We start from the raw sequence: 15,958 nt of genomic DNA on the forward strand, positions 1-15,958 counted from the left end.
TCCACTCTCGGGAAAAAAACACGTGTCTACCTACACCCAGAGCTCCAGACCCCTTGTCCCAAATCCATCTTGGGATATTCTCGGGCTCTGTGGGCCCCAGGTTAACCTCCCCTGGTCTGATCCTACCCTCCCCTTGTAGATGAGAACTGCGAGCCTCAGAGATCCCCCAAGGTCACCAAACAGACTGGTGGCCACTCCTGGTCCTAAATCCACCTGTGATGCCCAGTCCCCTGACCCTCCCACGCAGCCACGGAGCCTCTGCAGGGACTGAGTGGGGTGGGGGTGATGGGACAGCCCAGGACTCCTCTGCTTTCTTCCAGATTCCCCTTTGAGACTTGCTCCCATCGCAGCAGCAGCCGATGGGGATGGGAGGTCCCTTAGGCAGCGAGGCAGAGCTGGTCCTCTGGCTGCCAGGAGATGGAGAGGCTGCTCGCTGAACACACTCCGAGAGGCTGAGGCTGGGGAATTCAGGCGGCTATGCCCTTCGGGGCAGCCTGGCAGGAATCGGGCAGATGTAACAGATGCCCCTGGACAGCTGGGAGGAAGCGGTAGGGGGAGGGGGCAGGAAGCAGGCTCCCCGCCACGTCCTGTTGTCCTATCTCGAAGACACCTCTGTTGCTGTTGACCAGTGCTGGAGGGGTGAGGGGGTGGGCAGGATGGTGCTGGGGAGCGGGAGGAGGCAGGAGCTTGTTACGACCCAAGGTAACCAAGAAAGAGGGGCTGGGGGCTGGAGGAGGGAACAGCAGCAAAAGGCCTTGAAAATGTAATTTGCAATAACCAAATTACGAGTTTGGTGGAGTCCTTCCTGCCCCCAGACAGGGCATAAGTGAATCAATGTGCTACCTGGGAATTGCCAGCTTCCTGCACGCATCAGTAATTCTTGGACGTATGTCTTTGGAACAGCCTAGTGTCAGGTGGACATGAATTCAAATCTCAGCCTCACCACTGATTAGCTGGATTAACGGGACAGATACCACGGTTCTGGAGGAAAAGTTGGGATCACACAGGCAGCTGGAAGATGGCCCACATGATGCTCTCCCATCCTTGGCTACAGAGCACTCCCATCTCAGTTTCCCCAGGTGCAAACTCCCCAGAGCATTCCTGAGTGGGTGGAGTCTCTGAGCAGGAAACTGGCATTCCACCCAGACTGTGTCTATTTCTGGTTAGGACGAATGACCACAGCTTGGTGTAAGATGCTGGCGGGCCTCCCTTACCTGAAGGCTGACAGCATTCTGATCTGTCCACTGGCTCAGGATGTCTCAGGGTGTGGGCAGCCCCACAGGGGTCTCCTCCTGCTGCTGCAACTGCCTCCACCGGGTTCTGACCCAGACCTCTCCCCTGGGGTCGTGTTCTCCGCACCCTTGTGGGATGTGCATACTGTGTCCCCAGTTGCTGACTGCCCTGGGCACAGCTGTCCAACCTGAAACCAACGACTGACTCGTCTCCAAGCCCCTGCGTAATTTCCCAGAAGGAAGGGGTATTTACTTATTTCTGTTTTCAGTGCCCATCTTTTCCTGTTGGATGGCCCTGGCTCTAGCATTTTTCTGCCAACTAGAGAGGGACCTCTAGTCTTTTCCGAAGAGCTTAGTTCGTCTGGGTTCGTTCATCTGATCATCAAACATGCACTCTGTCCCCTGCTGGGTGCCATGCTCTGGTGAGTGAAGACAGGCATCCACCTGCCCTCGTGGAGGTGAGCGTCCAATCCTCCAGGAGACACAGCTGGCCAGATGATCTTACAGGGAACTGAATCACAGAGACAGCTGCCAGTAAGGGCGTGGGGAACCACAGAACTGTCCTCAGTATAAGCAGGACGGAGCAGGAGGGTTCAGGAAGGCTTTCCTGAGGAAGTCATGTTTGAACCCAGATCAGGAGTGAGCGAGGAGGTGCCTGGTGAGGGAGGGATGGAGGCTGGAGAGGAGGACAGTCTGGAGGGGGTTTGTGCGAAGACCATTTCCCAAGCCCAGTGGCTAGAAACCTCGGTGCTCACTGGAATCATCGCGCGAGCTTTGAAAAGCGCAGTTGCCTGAGTTCCTTTCTCAGCAGTCCTGATGGAACTGGTCTGGAGTGTGGCCTGGGCATCAGGGCCTTTACAAATCCAGGTGAGAACTACCAACCTTAGCAGGTCTCCCACCTAGCAAGGAGTGAATTTCCCCATCATGTCTTTTTCAGACACTCAGAATCAGGGAAGAAAAAAATAGGCTGAGCATTTTCAAACATCCCATTTTCTTCTAGAAGAAATCAAAGAAACCCACACTCAGAGTTTCCTTTGTAAAGTTCCTATATATAAGAACGAAATAAAATGAATAAGAAAAAATGAAAGTTATCAGCCAGTAACATGCTCATCAATAAGAAGTTCTTAGGTGGTGCTAGTGGTAAAGAACCCACCTGTCAATGCAGGAGATGTAACAGGAGGGTTTGATCCCTGGGTGAAGAGGAGGAGGGCATGGCAACCCACTTCAGTAATCTTGGGCTGCCCAGGTGGCGCTAGTGGTAAAGAACCTACCTGCCAATGCAAGAGACTTAAGAGACGCAGGTTCAATCCCTGGGTGGGGAAAATCCCCTGGCGGAGGACATGGCAACCCACTTCAGTAATGTTGCCTGGAGAATTGCACGGACAGAGGAGCCTGGTGGGCTACAGTCCATGGGGTCAAAAGAGTCGGACACGACTGAAGAAACTTGGCACACAAACATAAAGGATTGTTTTCCTCCTACAGCAAAGAAGTCCAGGGGCAGACAGTGGCTGGCTTTGGTTCAGCCTCTAGGTGTCGCTCTCAGGGTCCCAGGTCCCACAAGGCCCTTGCCGTCCCTGTATGCTGGCTTATTTTACTTCAGGGTCGTAGCACAGTTGCTGCAGCACCGGCCATCTTGTCTGTCTTCCAGGCAAGAAGAAGGAGGCAGCGATGTCCCCATCCAGCTCTGCTTCTCCCTTATCAGGATAGGCTTTTCCAGAAGCTCACCCTTCTTCCACCACAGACCTTGCATTGGCCAACACTGTGGCACATGGTCACCTCCAGGGGCAAGGGGGTCTGGGGAGTAGAATGTCTAGTGTCTAAACTGTGGAGAGAGGGAAGGGAGGAAGAGGGTTGGCAAAGGTGCTGTGTTTAGGGGACCCACAGCTTGGACCAGAAGTACCTCTCTGGACCTCTCCTCCAGGCCTCTCTGCAACACTGTGGACTTCAGGCTTCTTTCTGTCGTGAAGCTTGTGGACACCTCCCTGGGCTGTTTGCTTTTCTCTTTCTTTGCTCTGGTAACAGCAGTTTGTTGCTTTCTAGGACAACTTGTAATGGGACCCAAGGGGGAAAGAGGATTTCCTGGGCCCCCAGGAAGATGTCTTTGTGGACCTCCCATGAATGTGAATAACCCTTCCTACGGGGAGTCTGTGTATGGGCCCAGCTCCCGAGTTCCTGTGGTAAGGCTCTTCTGGGAGAAATCTGGGGTGCTCACCCCTCAGGACATGATTGATGACCCCCTGGGGTTTGTAAAAACCTTTTAAGTAAAATTTATTTCCCTGTTACACTGGGCACAAACTTGTTATAGGAGGAAAAAAGGGGGAAAATCCAAAGAAGAAAACCTAGATATCATTGTGGGTCCACTGTGGAGCATTTTCTGTGTCTTTTTCGTTTGGCCATGCCATTCGGCTTGCAGGATTTTAATTCCTTAACCAGGGATTGAACCTGGGCTCCAACAGTGAAAGCACTGAGTCCTAACCACTAGACTGTCTTTTTTTAAGAAACACATTGTGGAACATTGCAAGTAAATACCAAAGCAGAACAAATAGTGTAAGGAACCCCCATGTCCTCTTTACCCAAGTTTAACAATGATCAAGTCCCAGCTCATCTCCTTTCTTCTTTATATTTAATGTATGACAGCCCACCCTCCTTTGGATTACTTTGAAGTAAACCCTGGACATAAATTCATCGTTCAAATGGATACATAATAATCCATGCATCACGTGGCTGTGCTATGATTTATTTAACCAGAGCCCTATTTTCAGAAATGGATCAAGTGCTCCAAGCTTTTCCCTGATATAATAGCATTGTAATAAATGCCTTTGAGTGTAAGAATTTTAAGTCATTTCCAGATGTTGAAAGACTTGATTAAATGACATCACCTTTTTATTGAAGTCTTTGTAACACTTCAAAAGTTTAAAAATCTTAAACCTTGGTAGATATTTTTATTCCAAACTCAGACATTCTGAACTGGGTTGGGAGGCTGTGGGAATCATTAGCCCTCACTTCAGGAGGCACGCAGGAGCACAAATGCCAGCCCTCTTCACTGACCACCAGCCCCCGACAGGGCCTGTTTCCTCCTCTGGCTCTTTAAGCCCTGCTCCCCAGGGAAGTGTTTTCTGGGACCCTCACCAGTGTGTTCTCCGGCAGATCTTTGTGGTCAACAACCAGGAGGAACTGGAGAGGCTGAACACCCAGAACGCCATTGCCTTCCGCAGAGACCAGAGGTCCCTGTACTTCAAGGACAGCCTTGGCTGGCTCCCCGTCCAGGTACCCAAGGTGGCTCTCCGCAGAGGGACGCACCTGCGAAGGAAGGGGAGGCCGGGCGCAGAGCTTTCTGTGGAGGGTTAAGCGCCCCCTCACCTGGCCTCTGAGAGCTCTCTGGGCCCCGGGCCCCCGCCTGCAGCCACCGCTCTGGGTCCAGGCTCCAGACGGGGCTCCCCGGGCTCCCCGAGGCCCAGCCTGCCCGCCGACCGCAGAGCTCTGGCCCCGGGACAGAAGTGCCCTGTCTCCACCGCCCTGTGCCCACCCCGCTCCTCTGTCCCCGGCGTCCCGGGCTGCCTGGCATGCCGTCCCTGGTAACTGCACTGTGTTTCTCCGGCCAGCTGACACCCGTCCACCCCCGGGACTATCCTGGAGACCACCGCGGCTCCTGCGGGGACGGGGTCCTGCAGCTGGGGGAGGAGTGTGACGACGGGAACACAGACGCTGGCGATGACTGCATCCGTGAGTGGGGCCCGGCCCCGGGGAATCAGCAAGCCCCACCGCGGGGCGGGGGTCAGGCCGTGCTGCTTTTGGACAGTTCCTAGAGCCAGCGCTGGGCTGCTAGAGGGGATGACCGTCCTCGCTCAGGCCAGATGTAAACCATCCCACCTTCCGAGGATGGTGATGGGGCTGCCGTCAAGGGTTTGGGCCCTGGAAAAGCCACGGGGCCCTCCCTTTTCTCCTGAATCCTACTTCTTGGCAAAACCCACACTCTGATCGAAAGAGAAAGGTGGTACAGGAGGACTGAGAGGCCGATGGGAGAAGCCGAGGCTCTGAATCGGGCTCGCTCTCAGCAGACGGAGTCCTCAGAGCTGAGCGCTAGGGGACGGGGCGGCCAAGCGGCCCTCAGGCTCACGGACGTGATGGGACAGGCAGGCGTCCTAGCACCAGAGCGTCCCTTTTCCCTCTTCTTTTAAAAGTCAAGGGACGAAAGCAGGAGGTGAGGTGGGCAGCATGAGCTTCAGAGTCAGGTGGAGTTCGGAGGCGGCGCTCAGAGCCACCGAGTCACCTGGTCTCCACTGAGTCACCCCGTCTCAGAGGGGCGGCTACAGGGTGAGTGGGGTGACTGAGGGCGTCCCTGAAAACTAGGTGTGATGGGCATGGACGGCGGAAGCCTTGAGATCCCGTGAGCCAACGTCACAGGGACGGTCTGGGTGCCGTTGGGGCCGGACGCCCCTTCCCTGCATGGCTTCTCAGGCCCTGCGGGGAAGAGCCGGGCTCCGGGTCAAGGCCGGGGACGCATGGGTGCCCAGCGCGGGTCCCTCACCAGCCAGGAGCTCAGAGGCTGAAGCGGCTGCTTCTCCCGGGAAGCTGCTCTTCCCCTGACGGTTCCGGGCCTCGATTTCTGAGAGGCCGGCTCTGCCCGCAGGCCCCCGGCCCCTCGTGTAGGTGACACAGCAGGAAGGACTGCCTAAGGGTCTCAAGCCCCTATTGGCTCAGACAGTAAAGTGTCTGCCTGCAATGTGGGAGACCCGGGTTCGATCCCTGGGCTGGGAAGATTCCCCTGGAGGAGGAAGTGGCAATCCACTCCAGGACTTTTGCCTGGGAAATCCCACGGACGGAGAAGCCTGGTGGGCTACAGTTCACCGGGTCGCAAAGAGCCGGACACGACTGAGCGACTCCAGTTTAGTTTTTCGGCAAGCTGTAAAGACGAGAGTTCATACTCCCGGCCCCTCTCCCCTCCGGCGAGAACAGTGGAAGACGGTGGAAGACGGTCTGGCTCCTATGGGAACACAGGGTCGCCTGGAGGCTCCCTGCAGACACCAGAGCGCCTCCCGCCCCAGGCCGTCACTGAGCCCGGGGCCCGCGGTCTCCCGACCCTTGCCGTGCGGGAACCAGCAGTGGTCCCGCGATGGGGGGCGGGGGGGGGGTGCTGTCCAGGCCCCAGGCTGGGACAAGGACACCAAGGCCGGGGTGGGCTCTCGGCTGACGCGCGGCGGGCCTGGACCGGGCCCAGCGCCCACCTTCCGTGGGGTTGGGTCTGGACCCTTGTGGAAGGCCGCGCGAGAGAGGAGGGCCCGTCCGGTCACGCAGTCCTGCCGGGCCGTCCCCTCCCCTCCCCTCAGGGCTGTGTTCCCGCAGGCTGCCGCCGGGCCTACTGCGGAGACGGCCACCGGCACCGGGGCGTGGAGGACTGCGACGGCGTGGACTTCGGCCACCTGACCTGTGAGACCTATCTCCCCGGGTAGGGACCGCCTTGCGGGCTTGACCGCTCCCCGGCTCCCCGCTTTCCTTCACAAATACGTTCCTGAGCAGCTCTTTGTGCCGGGGCTTTGTGGACACCGGGGAACGGTGACGCACGACGCACGCAGCCCCGGCTCACGTCACACGCAGCCTCACGTCACGCAGCCCCAGCTCACGTCGGGGGGCTGTGTCAGCGCAGCTGTGTGACCCAGCCCCACCTGGGTCCTGGGCGGGCGTGGGGCACCACCTCTGAGCCCCGCGTGGCTCGGGCTCAGCAGCTCTGTCCCCCGCTTCTCCCGGGACCGGCCTGGTCTCCCGAGGAGCGGGCCCGCCCGTGGAGCGGGGCCCGGGAGGGGGGCAGGCGGCCTGCGGGCACCGTGGAGGCCCCGCCAGCGTTAGTACCTCACTTTGCTGACCTCGGCTCCTCCAAGAGAAGCCCAGGAACGTAGTGTTCCTGCCAGCACCCCGGCAGTTGTGTCTGAGGCCCCCTCGGTGGGCATCCGTGTGGCTCAGGATAAGCATGCCGGTGACCTGGCCTCCATGAGGACATCTCCCGGGCCCAGGGGAGGCCTCTGTGCCGCGAGGGGAGTCTCCTGAGCTGTTCAAGCAGAATGGCGCCCCCAACCCCAGACCTCACCGGACCAGGGCTTAGGGGCTTCTGGGAGACCTGGGGAGGCGGCTGCTCCCCAGGCCCCGGCCTGCCTCTCCCGTGGCCCCAGAGTGGACGGCTGGGCCTTCAGGGATCCGCCTCTCCAGCCCTTATTCCCTCCAGCCACCCTCCTGTGTGGGCTTGGACCCAGGCCCTGGGCAGGGCTGGGAGACAGACCCCAGGCCCGCCTCTCTTCTCCAAGGAGGAGGGTCTCCTGGTGCCCACCCTCAAATGCACACCAACAAATCCAACCAAGGGGAAGAGCTCAGACTTGTCGTCACCCCTATTCCAAGCACTGCAAGCTGGGCCAAGACCTGGCGGCCTCTGTGTGCGTCGCCCTTCTCTTGCGCGTCTGCTGTCACTGCCCTTCTCTGAAGTAGGGAGGCTCCTGCCAGGCCCGGCCAGAGAGTTGGCGGAGGGTCTGAGCTGGTTGATGGCCTGTGGAGACCCTTGAGTGTGGGTAATCAGACCTGGGGCACAGAGTGCGTGGAGCCCAGGACTTACCCTGGCTCTCTGCGGTTACTCTCTTAATCCCAAGAAGCCTTGGGGCATGCTTGCGAAAATAGGTGTGAGGTTAAGACAGAGTCTCAGAATTATCCCTGGGGCTTGTGTATGTGTAGGCCGTGCTCTGCAACTTGGTAGGTGTAGGATTTAAACAGCTACATAGGTAAGCTATTTAAATCAAGTTAAGAATCCAATTCTTCGGTGCACTAACTTTGTTTCAAGATCTGTGGCCAGTGGCCGCCACACTAGACAGTCAGAAATAGTACTGTGTGGTCTAAGGGTGGCGCTGGAGGAGGGGGCGGTTGTCTCCGAGAGGCTGCGTCCAGGGCAAGGCTACCCACCAAGCCTGTCCCCCCAGACCCCTCGGCTGTGCTCAAGGAAGAAAGCCCCAGAGGCCTGGACCCGGCTGCCCCCCGGCCCCTCACCTCCCTGGAGCCCTGGGCCTTTAGGCAGCTGGCCAGGGGAGCAGCCGTTTGCCGAGGTTGCACCGGAGTCCCAGGACGTGGCTGTGTCCCGGGCTCCTGCCCACTGCCCCGTGTCTTCCCCCAGGTCGTACGGAGACCTGCGCTGCACCCCGTACTGCTTCATCGACTCCACGCCCTGCCGCTACTTCACCTGAGGGCCCCCGGGAGGAGGCAGCGGCCCCCTCGGCGCCGGTAGCAGCTTTTCCGCCCTCGGCAGACTGACTGACCTCACCCCATTCTGGTCCAGTGTCCACCACCTTCGTGCCACAGAAACAAGGAGAAACTCTTGCTGCTAAGACAAGCTTGTAACGCGGTCCGACTGGAGGAACCGAGGACCCCCGCGCCCTGTCTTCGCCCCGGGCCTCCGCCCCGCGCCCAGCGCGACCCTACGGCCGAACGTAGATACACGTCCCCAGGGCGCTTTGCCTTCCCGATGTCGCAGACTTGGCTCCGCACTGTTAGGCGAACACAAACTGTTTGCTCCCTTCCGCGGTGGGTGTCCGGGGAGCAGCCTCTCCGCCGCTCTGACCTCTGGAAACGCAGGCAACTCCCCGGCCGCTGGCGGGGGTCTCCCGGGGCCTGGGAACCACCGGGTGGGGAGACGGGCCTGTTCTCTGGAGGGGGCCCCAGATCTTGGCCCGCCGAGAGATCCCCCCGAGCTGGCCACGGCCTCAAGCGGAGGCGGTTCCCCAGGCAAGCGCCCCAAATGTGAATAAGTACTGGGTCGGCGGCCCACCCGCGTTCTGCAGCAGCGCGGATGAGCGCAGCGCATCGGCCTTCTCGACGTTTCCGAAGGGGCGGCTCTCAGAGCTTCCGTCCCGGGCGCCGTCCTGACCTCCCCTGGCTCTGCGCGCGCGGCCTCCATCCTGTGAACGTCCCCGTGTCCATCCCTCATTCAGGGATGCTGGCGCATCCCTGGTGCGCCAGCAGCCGCGCCGTCGGGCTTTCCCGTCCGGGCCGCGCCACCGACTTCGAGCTCTGGGCCCCGCCGGTGTCTGTCTGTCCCGGCGCCGCTCCGGGAGCCCTGGGACCTCCCTCGCGGTCTGCGGGGCGCGTGCCTTTGTCCTCGTGTGCGCGCGCCTGAGCCCCGTTTCTACAGGATCGCTAGTCCTGCGCGTCCCTGAGCTGCCTTCCACCGTCGTTTCCCCTGAGTGGGGCTTAGCTGTTGTTGGGAGACACGACTTCCCCCACGGCAGACCTCATGGACCTGTTTGCTCCCAGATGGTTGGATCCTCCCGCCGGTGTGTACAGACTGTTCAGCCTGCCCGCGTCCTGGGCGCTTGGCGTAGTGCTGCTGGCCTGTCGTGGGCAGGCTGGACCCGGGGGTGGTGTCCCTGGAGGTGGTCGCGTTGGTCAGTCTGGGTCCTTCTGCCTCAATTGCAAGTCCTGGGCTGATTGATAGTCCATGGCCCATGTCTGTCCCCATGTGAAGCCACTGCCTTCATCCCGGCATCTTCGGATGTGAAACCAAGAAATAAAAGGCCCTGTACTTCCCAGCTGTGGCTCTCTCTTCCCTGGGGGTTTGGGCTGCTGTCCTAGAACTCCTGGATTGAATGAGGGCTCTGAAATCAAGTCTGCTTCTCAGACTCCACAGAGGGTTCTAGAATGAGAAGCAGTTCTGCTCCCCGCCCCCCCCCCCCCCCAAGGACAACCGATGTCCAAGAAAGGAAACTCATGTCCAAGGTCACCATGCCCAACCCAGCCCAGTCTTGCTCAGCCAGCCCTGCCCCCAGCCTGGTTTTACCATCTCCGGTAGGAAAGAATGCAGGTCCAACACTGCCCTCGGAGCTGGCCAGGGCGGGCCACGTCCTGGCTCCCAGTCCTCGGAGGGCACTGTTCTGGCTTTCCTCTGGCTGTGAGCCTACCAAGGCCATGGTAACACTTGCACAGGTACCAGGACAGCCCGCTCCCCACCTGAGTGGTCCCGAGCCCCTTTCCAGGGCCGCATGGCCCTCTCTGCACGCTTGTCCTCCTGAGTGTGGCTCGCATACACCTGTCAGCGTGGGATGGGGTTGGGGGGGGGGGTGGCCAGGGACAGGCTGTCTGCAGGGGTCGTCAGTAGAGCTGGGACAGGCAGGCTCGGTCTCCACGTGGGCACACATCCTGGGGTGAGACTGGCCGGGGTGAGACTGGCCGGGGCAGGGCTGGTGACTGCTCTCCTTGTGGGGCCGTGGGACACTGTGAGGAATCTAACAGTTCTAGGTCTTTATGAAGTGGTATTCGTCGGGTAAGCAGAACCTACTTAAGTTTGTGTCTGATCTTCATGTAGGTACTCCTTTTGTGTGGGAGCCCCCATCTACGCTCCAGATCCGGGACTGCACAGTATGGGGGGGGGGGGGTGCCTGCCTCCAGCTCTGATGTTTCTAGGGAGAGTTCTGAAAGGCTCAGGAGAGGATTCAAGGTCACAGGTGTTAAGACCATCCGTAGAGTCGTCCTACCCCTTCAGGGCTCTGAAATGGGAAGATGAAAGCTCAGGGAAGGTGGGCCCTGGGCCCCCATGAATGCCAGCTCCGCGGTGTTAGGGGACCGCTTCCCCCAGGGGCAGGGGGCCCCCGGCCGCCGCAGGAACACCCCCCGGCGTCGTCTGCTGCTCGTGCAAGGAGCTGAACTGGGGCAGCAGGGCTGGGAGGGCGCTGAGCTGGGAGACCCCTGTGCCTGATTCACGCCTGGTCCATCACTTCCCACAGCCTCGGTTTCCTTCCCTGAGAGACGTGAGACAGAGGCTGACTTTCCCCTCCAGCTCCACCTGCTTATTTCTGGGGGTGGACTCTGCCCTCGGGTGTTTCAGGGCCAGTTCTCAGATGGGTGATGGATTTTAGCTACTCTCAGCTGTCAGGCGGAGGTGGTTGAGAATGGCAGGGCCTTCAGAATACGATCACCAAGGGAGGCTGGGTCAGTCCAGATGCTTTTGCTGGCAAATAGCAGAAAATCCAACTTTGATATAAACCGTAGGGTAGAATTTATTGGCTCAGATCACCGATGCAAGTTCTGGGAGTGGATTGGAGATCAGGCAAGGTTCAATCAAGGCTCCTGCTCCAACTCTTTGCTTGATCTATCCTCTCAGCTCTTTGCACCTCTCCTGTCCATGTGAGCCTTAGGGTGGCCAAAAGCTGACCGCTCCAGCTTCAGGCTGACATCTGCACCTTGCAATGTCCACAGGAAGACAGAACGTCTATTCCAGTGGCTCTCAAGAACTTTTATTTTTTTCCCCCAGGAGTCCCCGGAAAAATCTTGCCTTGAGTCTTGTTGACCTGAGTCTTGTTGACACGCCCATTCTTGAACCAATTCCTATTATCAGAAAAAAAAGCTGCCTGCTGATCAGATCATAGTTGGGTTCCTGAATGCAGGATGGCAAAGGTTTTAAGATTACCCTTAGCCCACACCCTGGGAATTCTCTAGAAGCACACAGGCTGTGCGGGGAGGGGGTGGCTGCTGGACTGGGTATCGGGGAGCAGGAATGGAGCCACTGGGGGCTGAGGACACAGGTCCCTTACAGGGGCCATCTCTCCAGATTTGCTTTTTCTTTCAGCAGGAATGGGTGCTGAGCCACTTGGGGTGAACACTTGGCGGCACTCTCTCCAGAAGGCTCTGGCTTGGTTCTGATGGGTCTACTTGGAAAGGTTGGCTCTCTGAGGGTGAGACCGGTCATGAAAGATGTGGTGTAGCTCGTGAAAAAACCCAGAGGACTTAGATGCACAAATCTGGATTTGAACCCTGGCTGTCACCAACGCACTCTTTAACTATCCTAATTTGCCTAACGTCTCTGAGTCTCTGCTTTCTCATCTGAGTCTCAGTTCTCATCTGGGAATTGTTGTTTCGTTGCTAAGTCGTGTCCAGCTCTCTGTGGCCCCAGGGGACTGTAGCCCGCCAGGCTCTTCTGCCTATAGGATTTCCCAGGGAAAAACCCTGGAGTGACTTCCATCTCCTTCTCCAGGCGACCACCCTGACTCAGGTATTGAACCTGCATCTACTGAATTGCAAGCAGATTCTTTATCACTGAGCCACCTGGGAAGCCCACGTACTGGGAATAATTGTACCTTATTCAGCGTTGTGCTGCATTTCAGAGATAACATGCTTATACTTTTGGACTTCTAGAAACTGTTACGAACTTGTTGAATTTCTTCTGTCATTGTTTAGTGACTTAGGCTGAATCAATCCTGTCTTTGGGGACCCAAGTTATTCTTCCCTCTTTGATGCTGGTTATGAGCTCATTTTTGACAGCAGTCTGGACTACAGCCTGTGCTGCAAAGCATTGAAAGAGCATGCATGCATGTTAGTCGCTCAGTCATGCCCGACTCTTTGCAGCCCCACGGACTGCAGCCCACCAGGCTCCTCTGTCCATGAGATTTTCCAGGCAAGGATACTGGAGTGGGTTGCCATTTCCTTCTCCAGGGGATCTTCAGTGGTTCTCAAATTCTGCTGCACACAGCTTACCCAATAAACATCCCAAGGAGGGACCGGTAGAGCAACAAGGTTTACTCACTTGTTGTAGGAGATCAAACACCCCAGGAACAATGGGGCCTCTCATCAAATCAGGAAAAACAAGATAATGAGAGGATGGGGGGGGGGGGGTAGATAAACAGAATGTAAATGAAGCCGGCTTGGACAGTGCAAAGCAAAGGCATCGACATCGAGCCTGGACTGTCAGGTAGGCCTGGGTCCTGATTCGAATGGTGGAAAACTATAAAGTTACGAAAAACTCGGCATGTTGTTCCTGAAAACCTCTCTTAGAAGCGCTGCATCTAGGGTGGAAATTGAAACTGCTTCTCTGCTGAAGGGGTGCACACAACTCAGGTCTTCCAGGCAAGAATGGGACATTCCTTTTTTTTAATTCATTTTAAAATTAACTTATTCTAATTGGAGAATAATTCCTTTGCAATATTGTGATGGTTTTTGCCATACATCAGCAAGAGTCAGCCGCAGGTATGTGTCCCCCCATCCTGAACCCCCCTCCCACCTCCCTCCCCACCCCATCTCTCTGGGTTGTCCCAGAGCACTGGCTTTGCATGTCCTGCTTCATGCATCAAACTTGCCCTGGTCATCTGTTTCACATATGGTAATGTACATGTTTTAATGCTATTCTCTCGAATCATCCCACACTCGCCTTCTCCCACTGAGTCCAAAAGTCTATTCTTTACATCTGTGTCTCCTTTGCTGCCTTACATGTAGGATAGTCAGTACCATCTTTCTAAATTCCGTATATATGCATTAATAGACAGTACTGGTCTTTCTCTTTCTGCCTTACTTCACTCTGTATAATAAGCTTCCTGACTTACTGACAGGCTTACAGACTGCAAAGTTTTGACAGCCCATGATTTTAGTCTCAAAGTTCCGCGGTGATTTCTGCGCAGGTGGCAGGAGTGACAAGGCGAGGCTGGGGATGTCACTGGAAAGAAGGCCAGAGGCGAGAAAGGCGTGATGATGACCCTTCAGAGCCGCAGTGACCTGGGGACAGATTGCTTCCTGCTAACTCTGCAGTTACCTGTGGTTGGGCCTGCTGTCTGCGAACGGGGCACGGGGCTGACTTGCGCTTTCCCAGTCTGAACTGGCTTACTCTTTCACCAGTAATGGAGGCCAAGCTCTGTTCAGCTGACCCCCAAGGATCCACCCCTGGCTAGGATTCCCTAGGCCAGTCCAGGCGCTCCCATCATCACTAAGGAAGTGTGGGGATGGGGTTTGGCCCCAGGACTCCTGTGTCTACTTTGCAAAGTTGTTGGAGTAACATATTGGTAAGCAGTCTCTGCAGGAAACTTGGTAGCGAGGACAGTGGAGCCAGGGCTTGGGAAGCGGGCAGGATGAAACTTCTGAGCGTCTTGGGGCAGACACACCTGTCATCCATCACTGAGAGCCGTGTGCAGGGCACACATGGGCCAAACTGCTTAACTCTCCACACTCCGTTACAATTAATGAGCCAACCCCCATGACTGCTTTACTTGGGTTGTCCACCCCAGCCCTCCCCTAGAACGGAGGGAACCGATTTAAACTTTCAAGGAAACTCAGATCTTCCCTCTGTGGGATAACAATTAGTGCCCAGCTCGAGGACCTTGGCGACTCACCAAGGAGACTTACAGCAGCCCAGTTACCACCATGGACGCAGAGGCTCCAGGGTGTGGGCTGGTCCCCCACCGGCATCTCCTGGTGGCGGGGGCTGTGGGGGGGTGCACTATACATCACGCAGGAGTGAGGAGTTGGGCTTTCCTGGTGGCTCAGGCAGCAAAGAATCTCCCTGCAATGTGCAAGACCTGGGTTCGATCTCTGGGTTGGGAAGATCTCTTGGAGGAGGGAGGACATGGCAACCCACTCCAGTATTCTTGCCTGGAGGATCCCATGGACAGAGGAGCCTGGCAGGCTACAGTCCACGGGGTCGCAGAGTCAGACAAGACTGAGTGATTAAGCACACATACATACCTGTCACTTCATCCAACACCCAACCCCTCCAAGAAACAGAGGAAAAGGATGCACACTGCCTTTATAAGAGGGGCTTTCTCTCTGGGGGGCTCACCTGAGTTCCTTTCGGCCCCAGGCAGCTGACTTTTAGACAAGCCTCTAAGAACCTTACCAAACCACCCATTTCCCCTGCCTCTCTTCCCCGCCTGGCCCAGTCCCCTCACAGAAAGGGAAAGGAGCCCACACCACCATGAAATTCTGCCCCTGGTCAATTCAAGGGCCATGATGAATTTCATCTTCAGTGTTCTAACCTGTAAACAGTACATACCACCCTCCACGGGTGCCCCAGCCCTAGTCACCTTCGTCCAACACCTAGAGGGGAAGTTCCCGGCGGTCACTGTGGTCACGGGTCATCACCGAGGCTCACCAAGGGAGCTAAGTCCTGGGGCGGTGGTTCTCAAGATTTAGGGTTCGTCAGAATGAGCTGAAGGGCTGGTCATTCTGACCCAGCAGGTCTGGGGTGTGAGAATTCGGGCCTCTAACAAGGTCCCAGGGGGTGCTGATGCTGCTGGACGGGGGACCTAGGAGCCTGCCCTGGGTAGATGTCTCACCTGAGAACCACCACAGAAGTTCAGGTCAGTTCAGTTAAGTCGCTCAGTTGTGTTCGACTCTTTGCGACCCCATGGACTATAGCATGCCAGGCCTCCCTGTCCATCACCAACTCCCGGAGTTTACTCAGACTCATGTCCATTGAGTCGGTGATGCCATCCAACCATCTCATCCTCTGTCATCCCCTTCTCCTCCTGCCTTCAATCTTTCCCAGCATCAGGGTCTTTTCCAATGAGTCAGCTCTTCCCATGAAGTGGCCAAAGTATTGGAGTTTCAGCTTCAACATCAGTCCTTCCAAAGAACACCTAGGACTAATCTGCTTTAGGATGGACTGGTTGGATCTCCTTGCAGTCCAAGGGACTCTCAAGAGTCTTCTCCAACACCACAGTTCAAAAGCATCAACTTTTCGGCACTCAGCTTTCTTTATAGTCCAACTCTCACATCCATACATGACCACTGGAAAAACCATAGCCTTGACTAGACGGACCTTTGTTGGTAATGTCTCTGCTTTTTAATATGCTGTCTGCTGCTGCTGCTAAGTCACTTCAGCTGTGTCCAATTCTGTGCGACCCCATAGATGGCAGCCCACCAGGCTCCTCTGTCCCTGGGATTCTCCAGACAAGAATACTGGAGTGGGCTGCCATTTCCTTCTCCATAATATGCTGTCT

General features: G+C 56.8%; 1 protein-coding gene across 4 annotated transcripts in view; it reads left to right on the forward strand.

Annotated features, from left to right (window-relative positions):
• The window catches only part of COLQ (collagen like tail subunit of asymmetric acetylcholinesterase), a 62,178-nt gene extending 52,405 nt beyond the window's left edge, over positions 1-9,773 (forward strand). For 2 of the 4 annotated variants that reach the window (XM_061167959.1, XM_061167956.1), the window contains exons 13-17: positions 3,273-3,409; positions 4,380-4,499; positions 4,835-4,955; positions 6,576-6,678; positions 8,380-9,773. In XM_061167959.1, coding sequence (XP_061023942.1) covers positions 3,273-3,409; positions 4,380-4,499; positions 4,835-4,955; positions 6,576-6,678; positions 8,380-8,449 — 551 coding nt within the window. In that variant the 3' untranslated portion in view covers positions 8,450-9,773. The remainder of the gene's footprint in view (positions 1-3,272; positions 3,410-4,379; positions 4,500-4,834; positions 4,956-6,575; positions 6,679-8,379) is intronic. The other 2 variants (XM_061167958.1, XM_061167955.1) reach the window with 1 other exon arrangement.
• The last annotated feature ends 6,185 nt before the right edge of the window (positions 9,774-15,958 follow it).

The sequence above is a fragment of the Dama dama genome, chromosome 19 (assembly GCF_033118175.1).
Source record: "Dama dama isolate Ldn47 chromosome 19, ASM3311817v1, whole genome shotgun sequence".
NCBI lineage: Eukaryota > Metazoa > Chordata > Mammalia > Artiodactyla > Cervidae > Dama > Dama dama.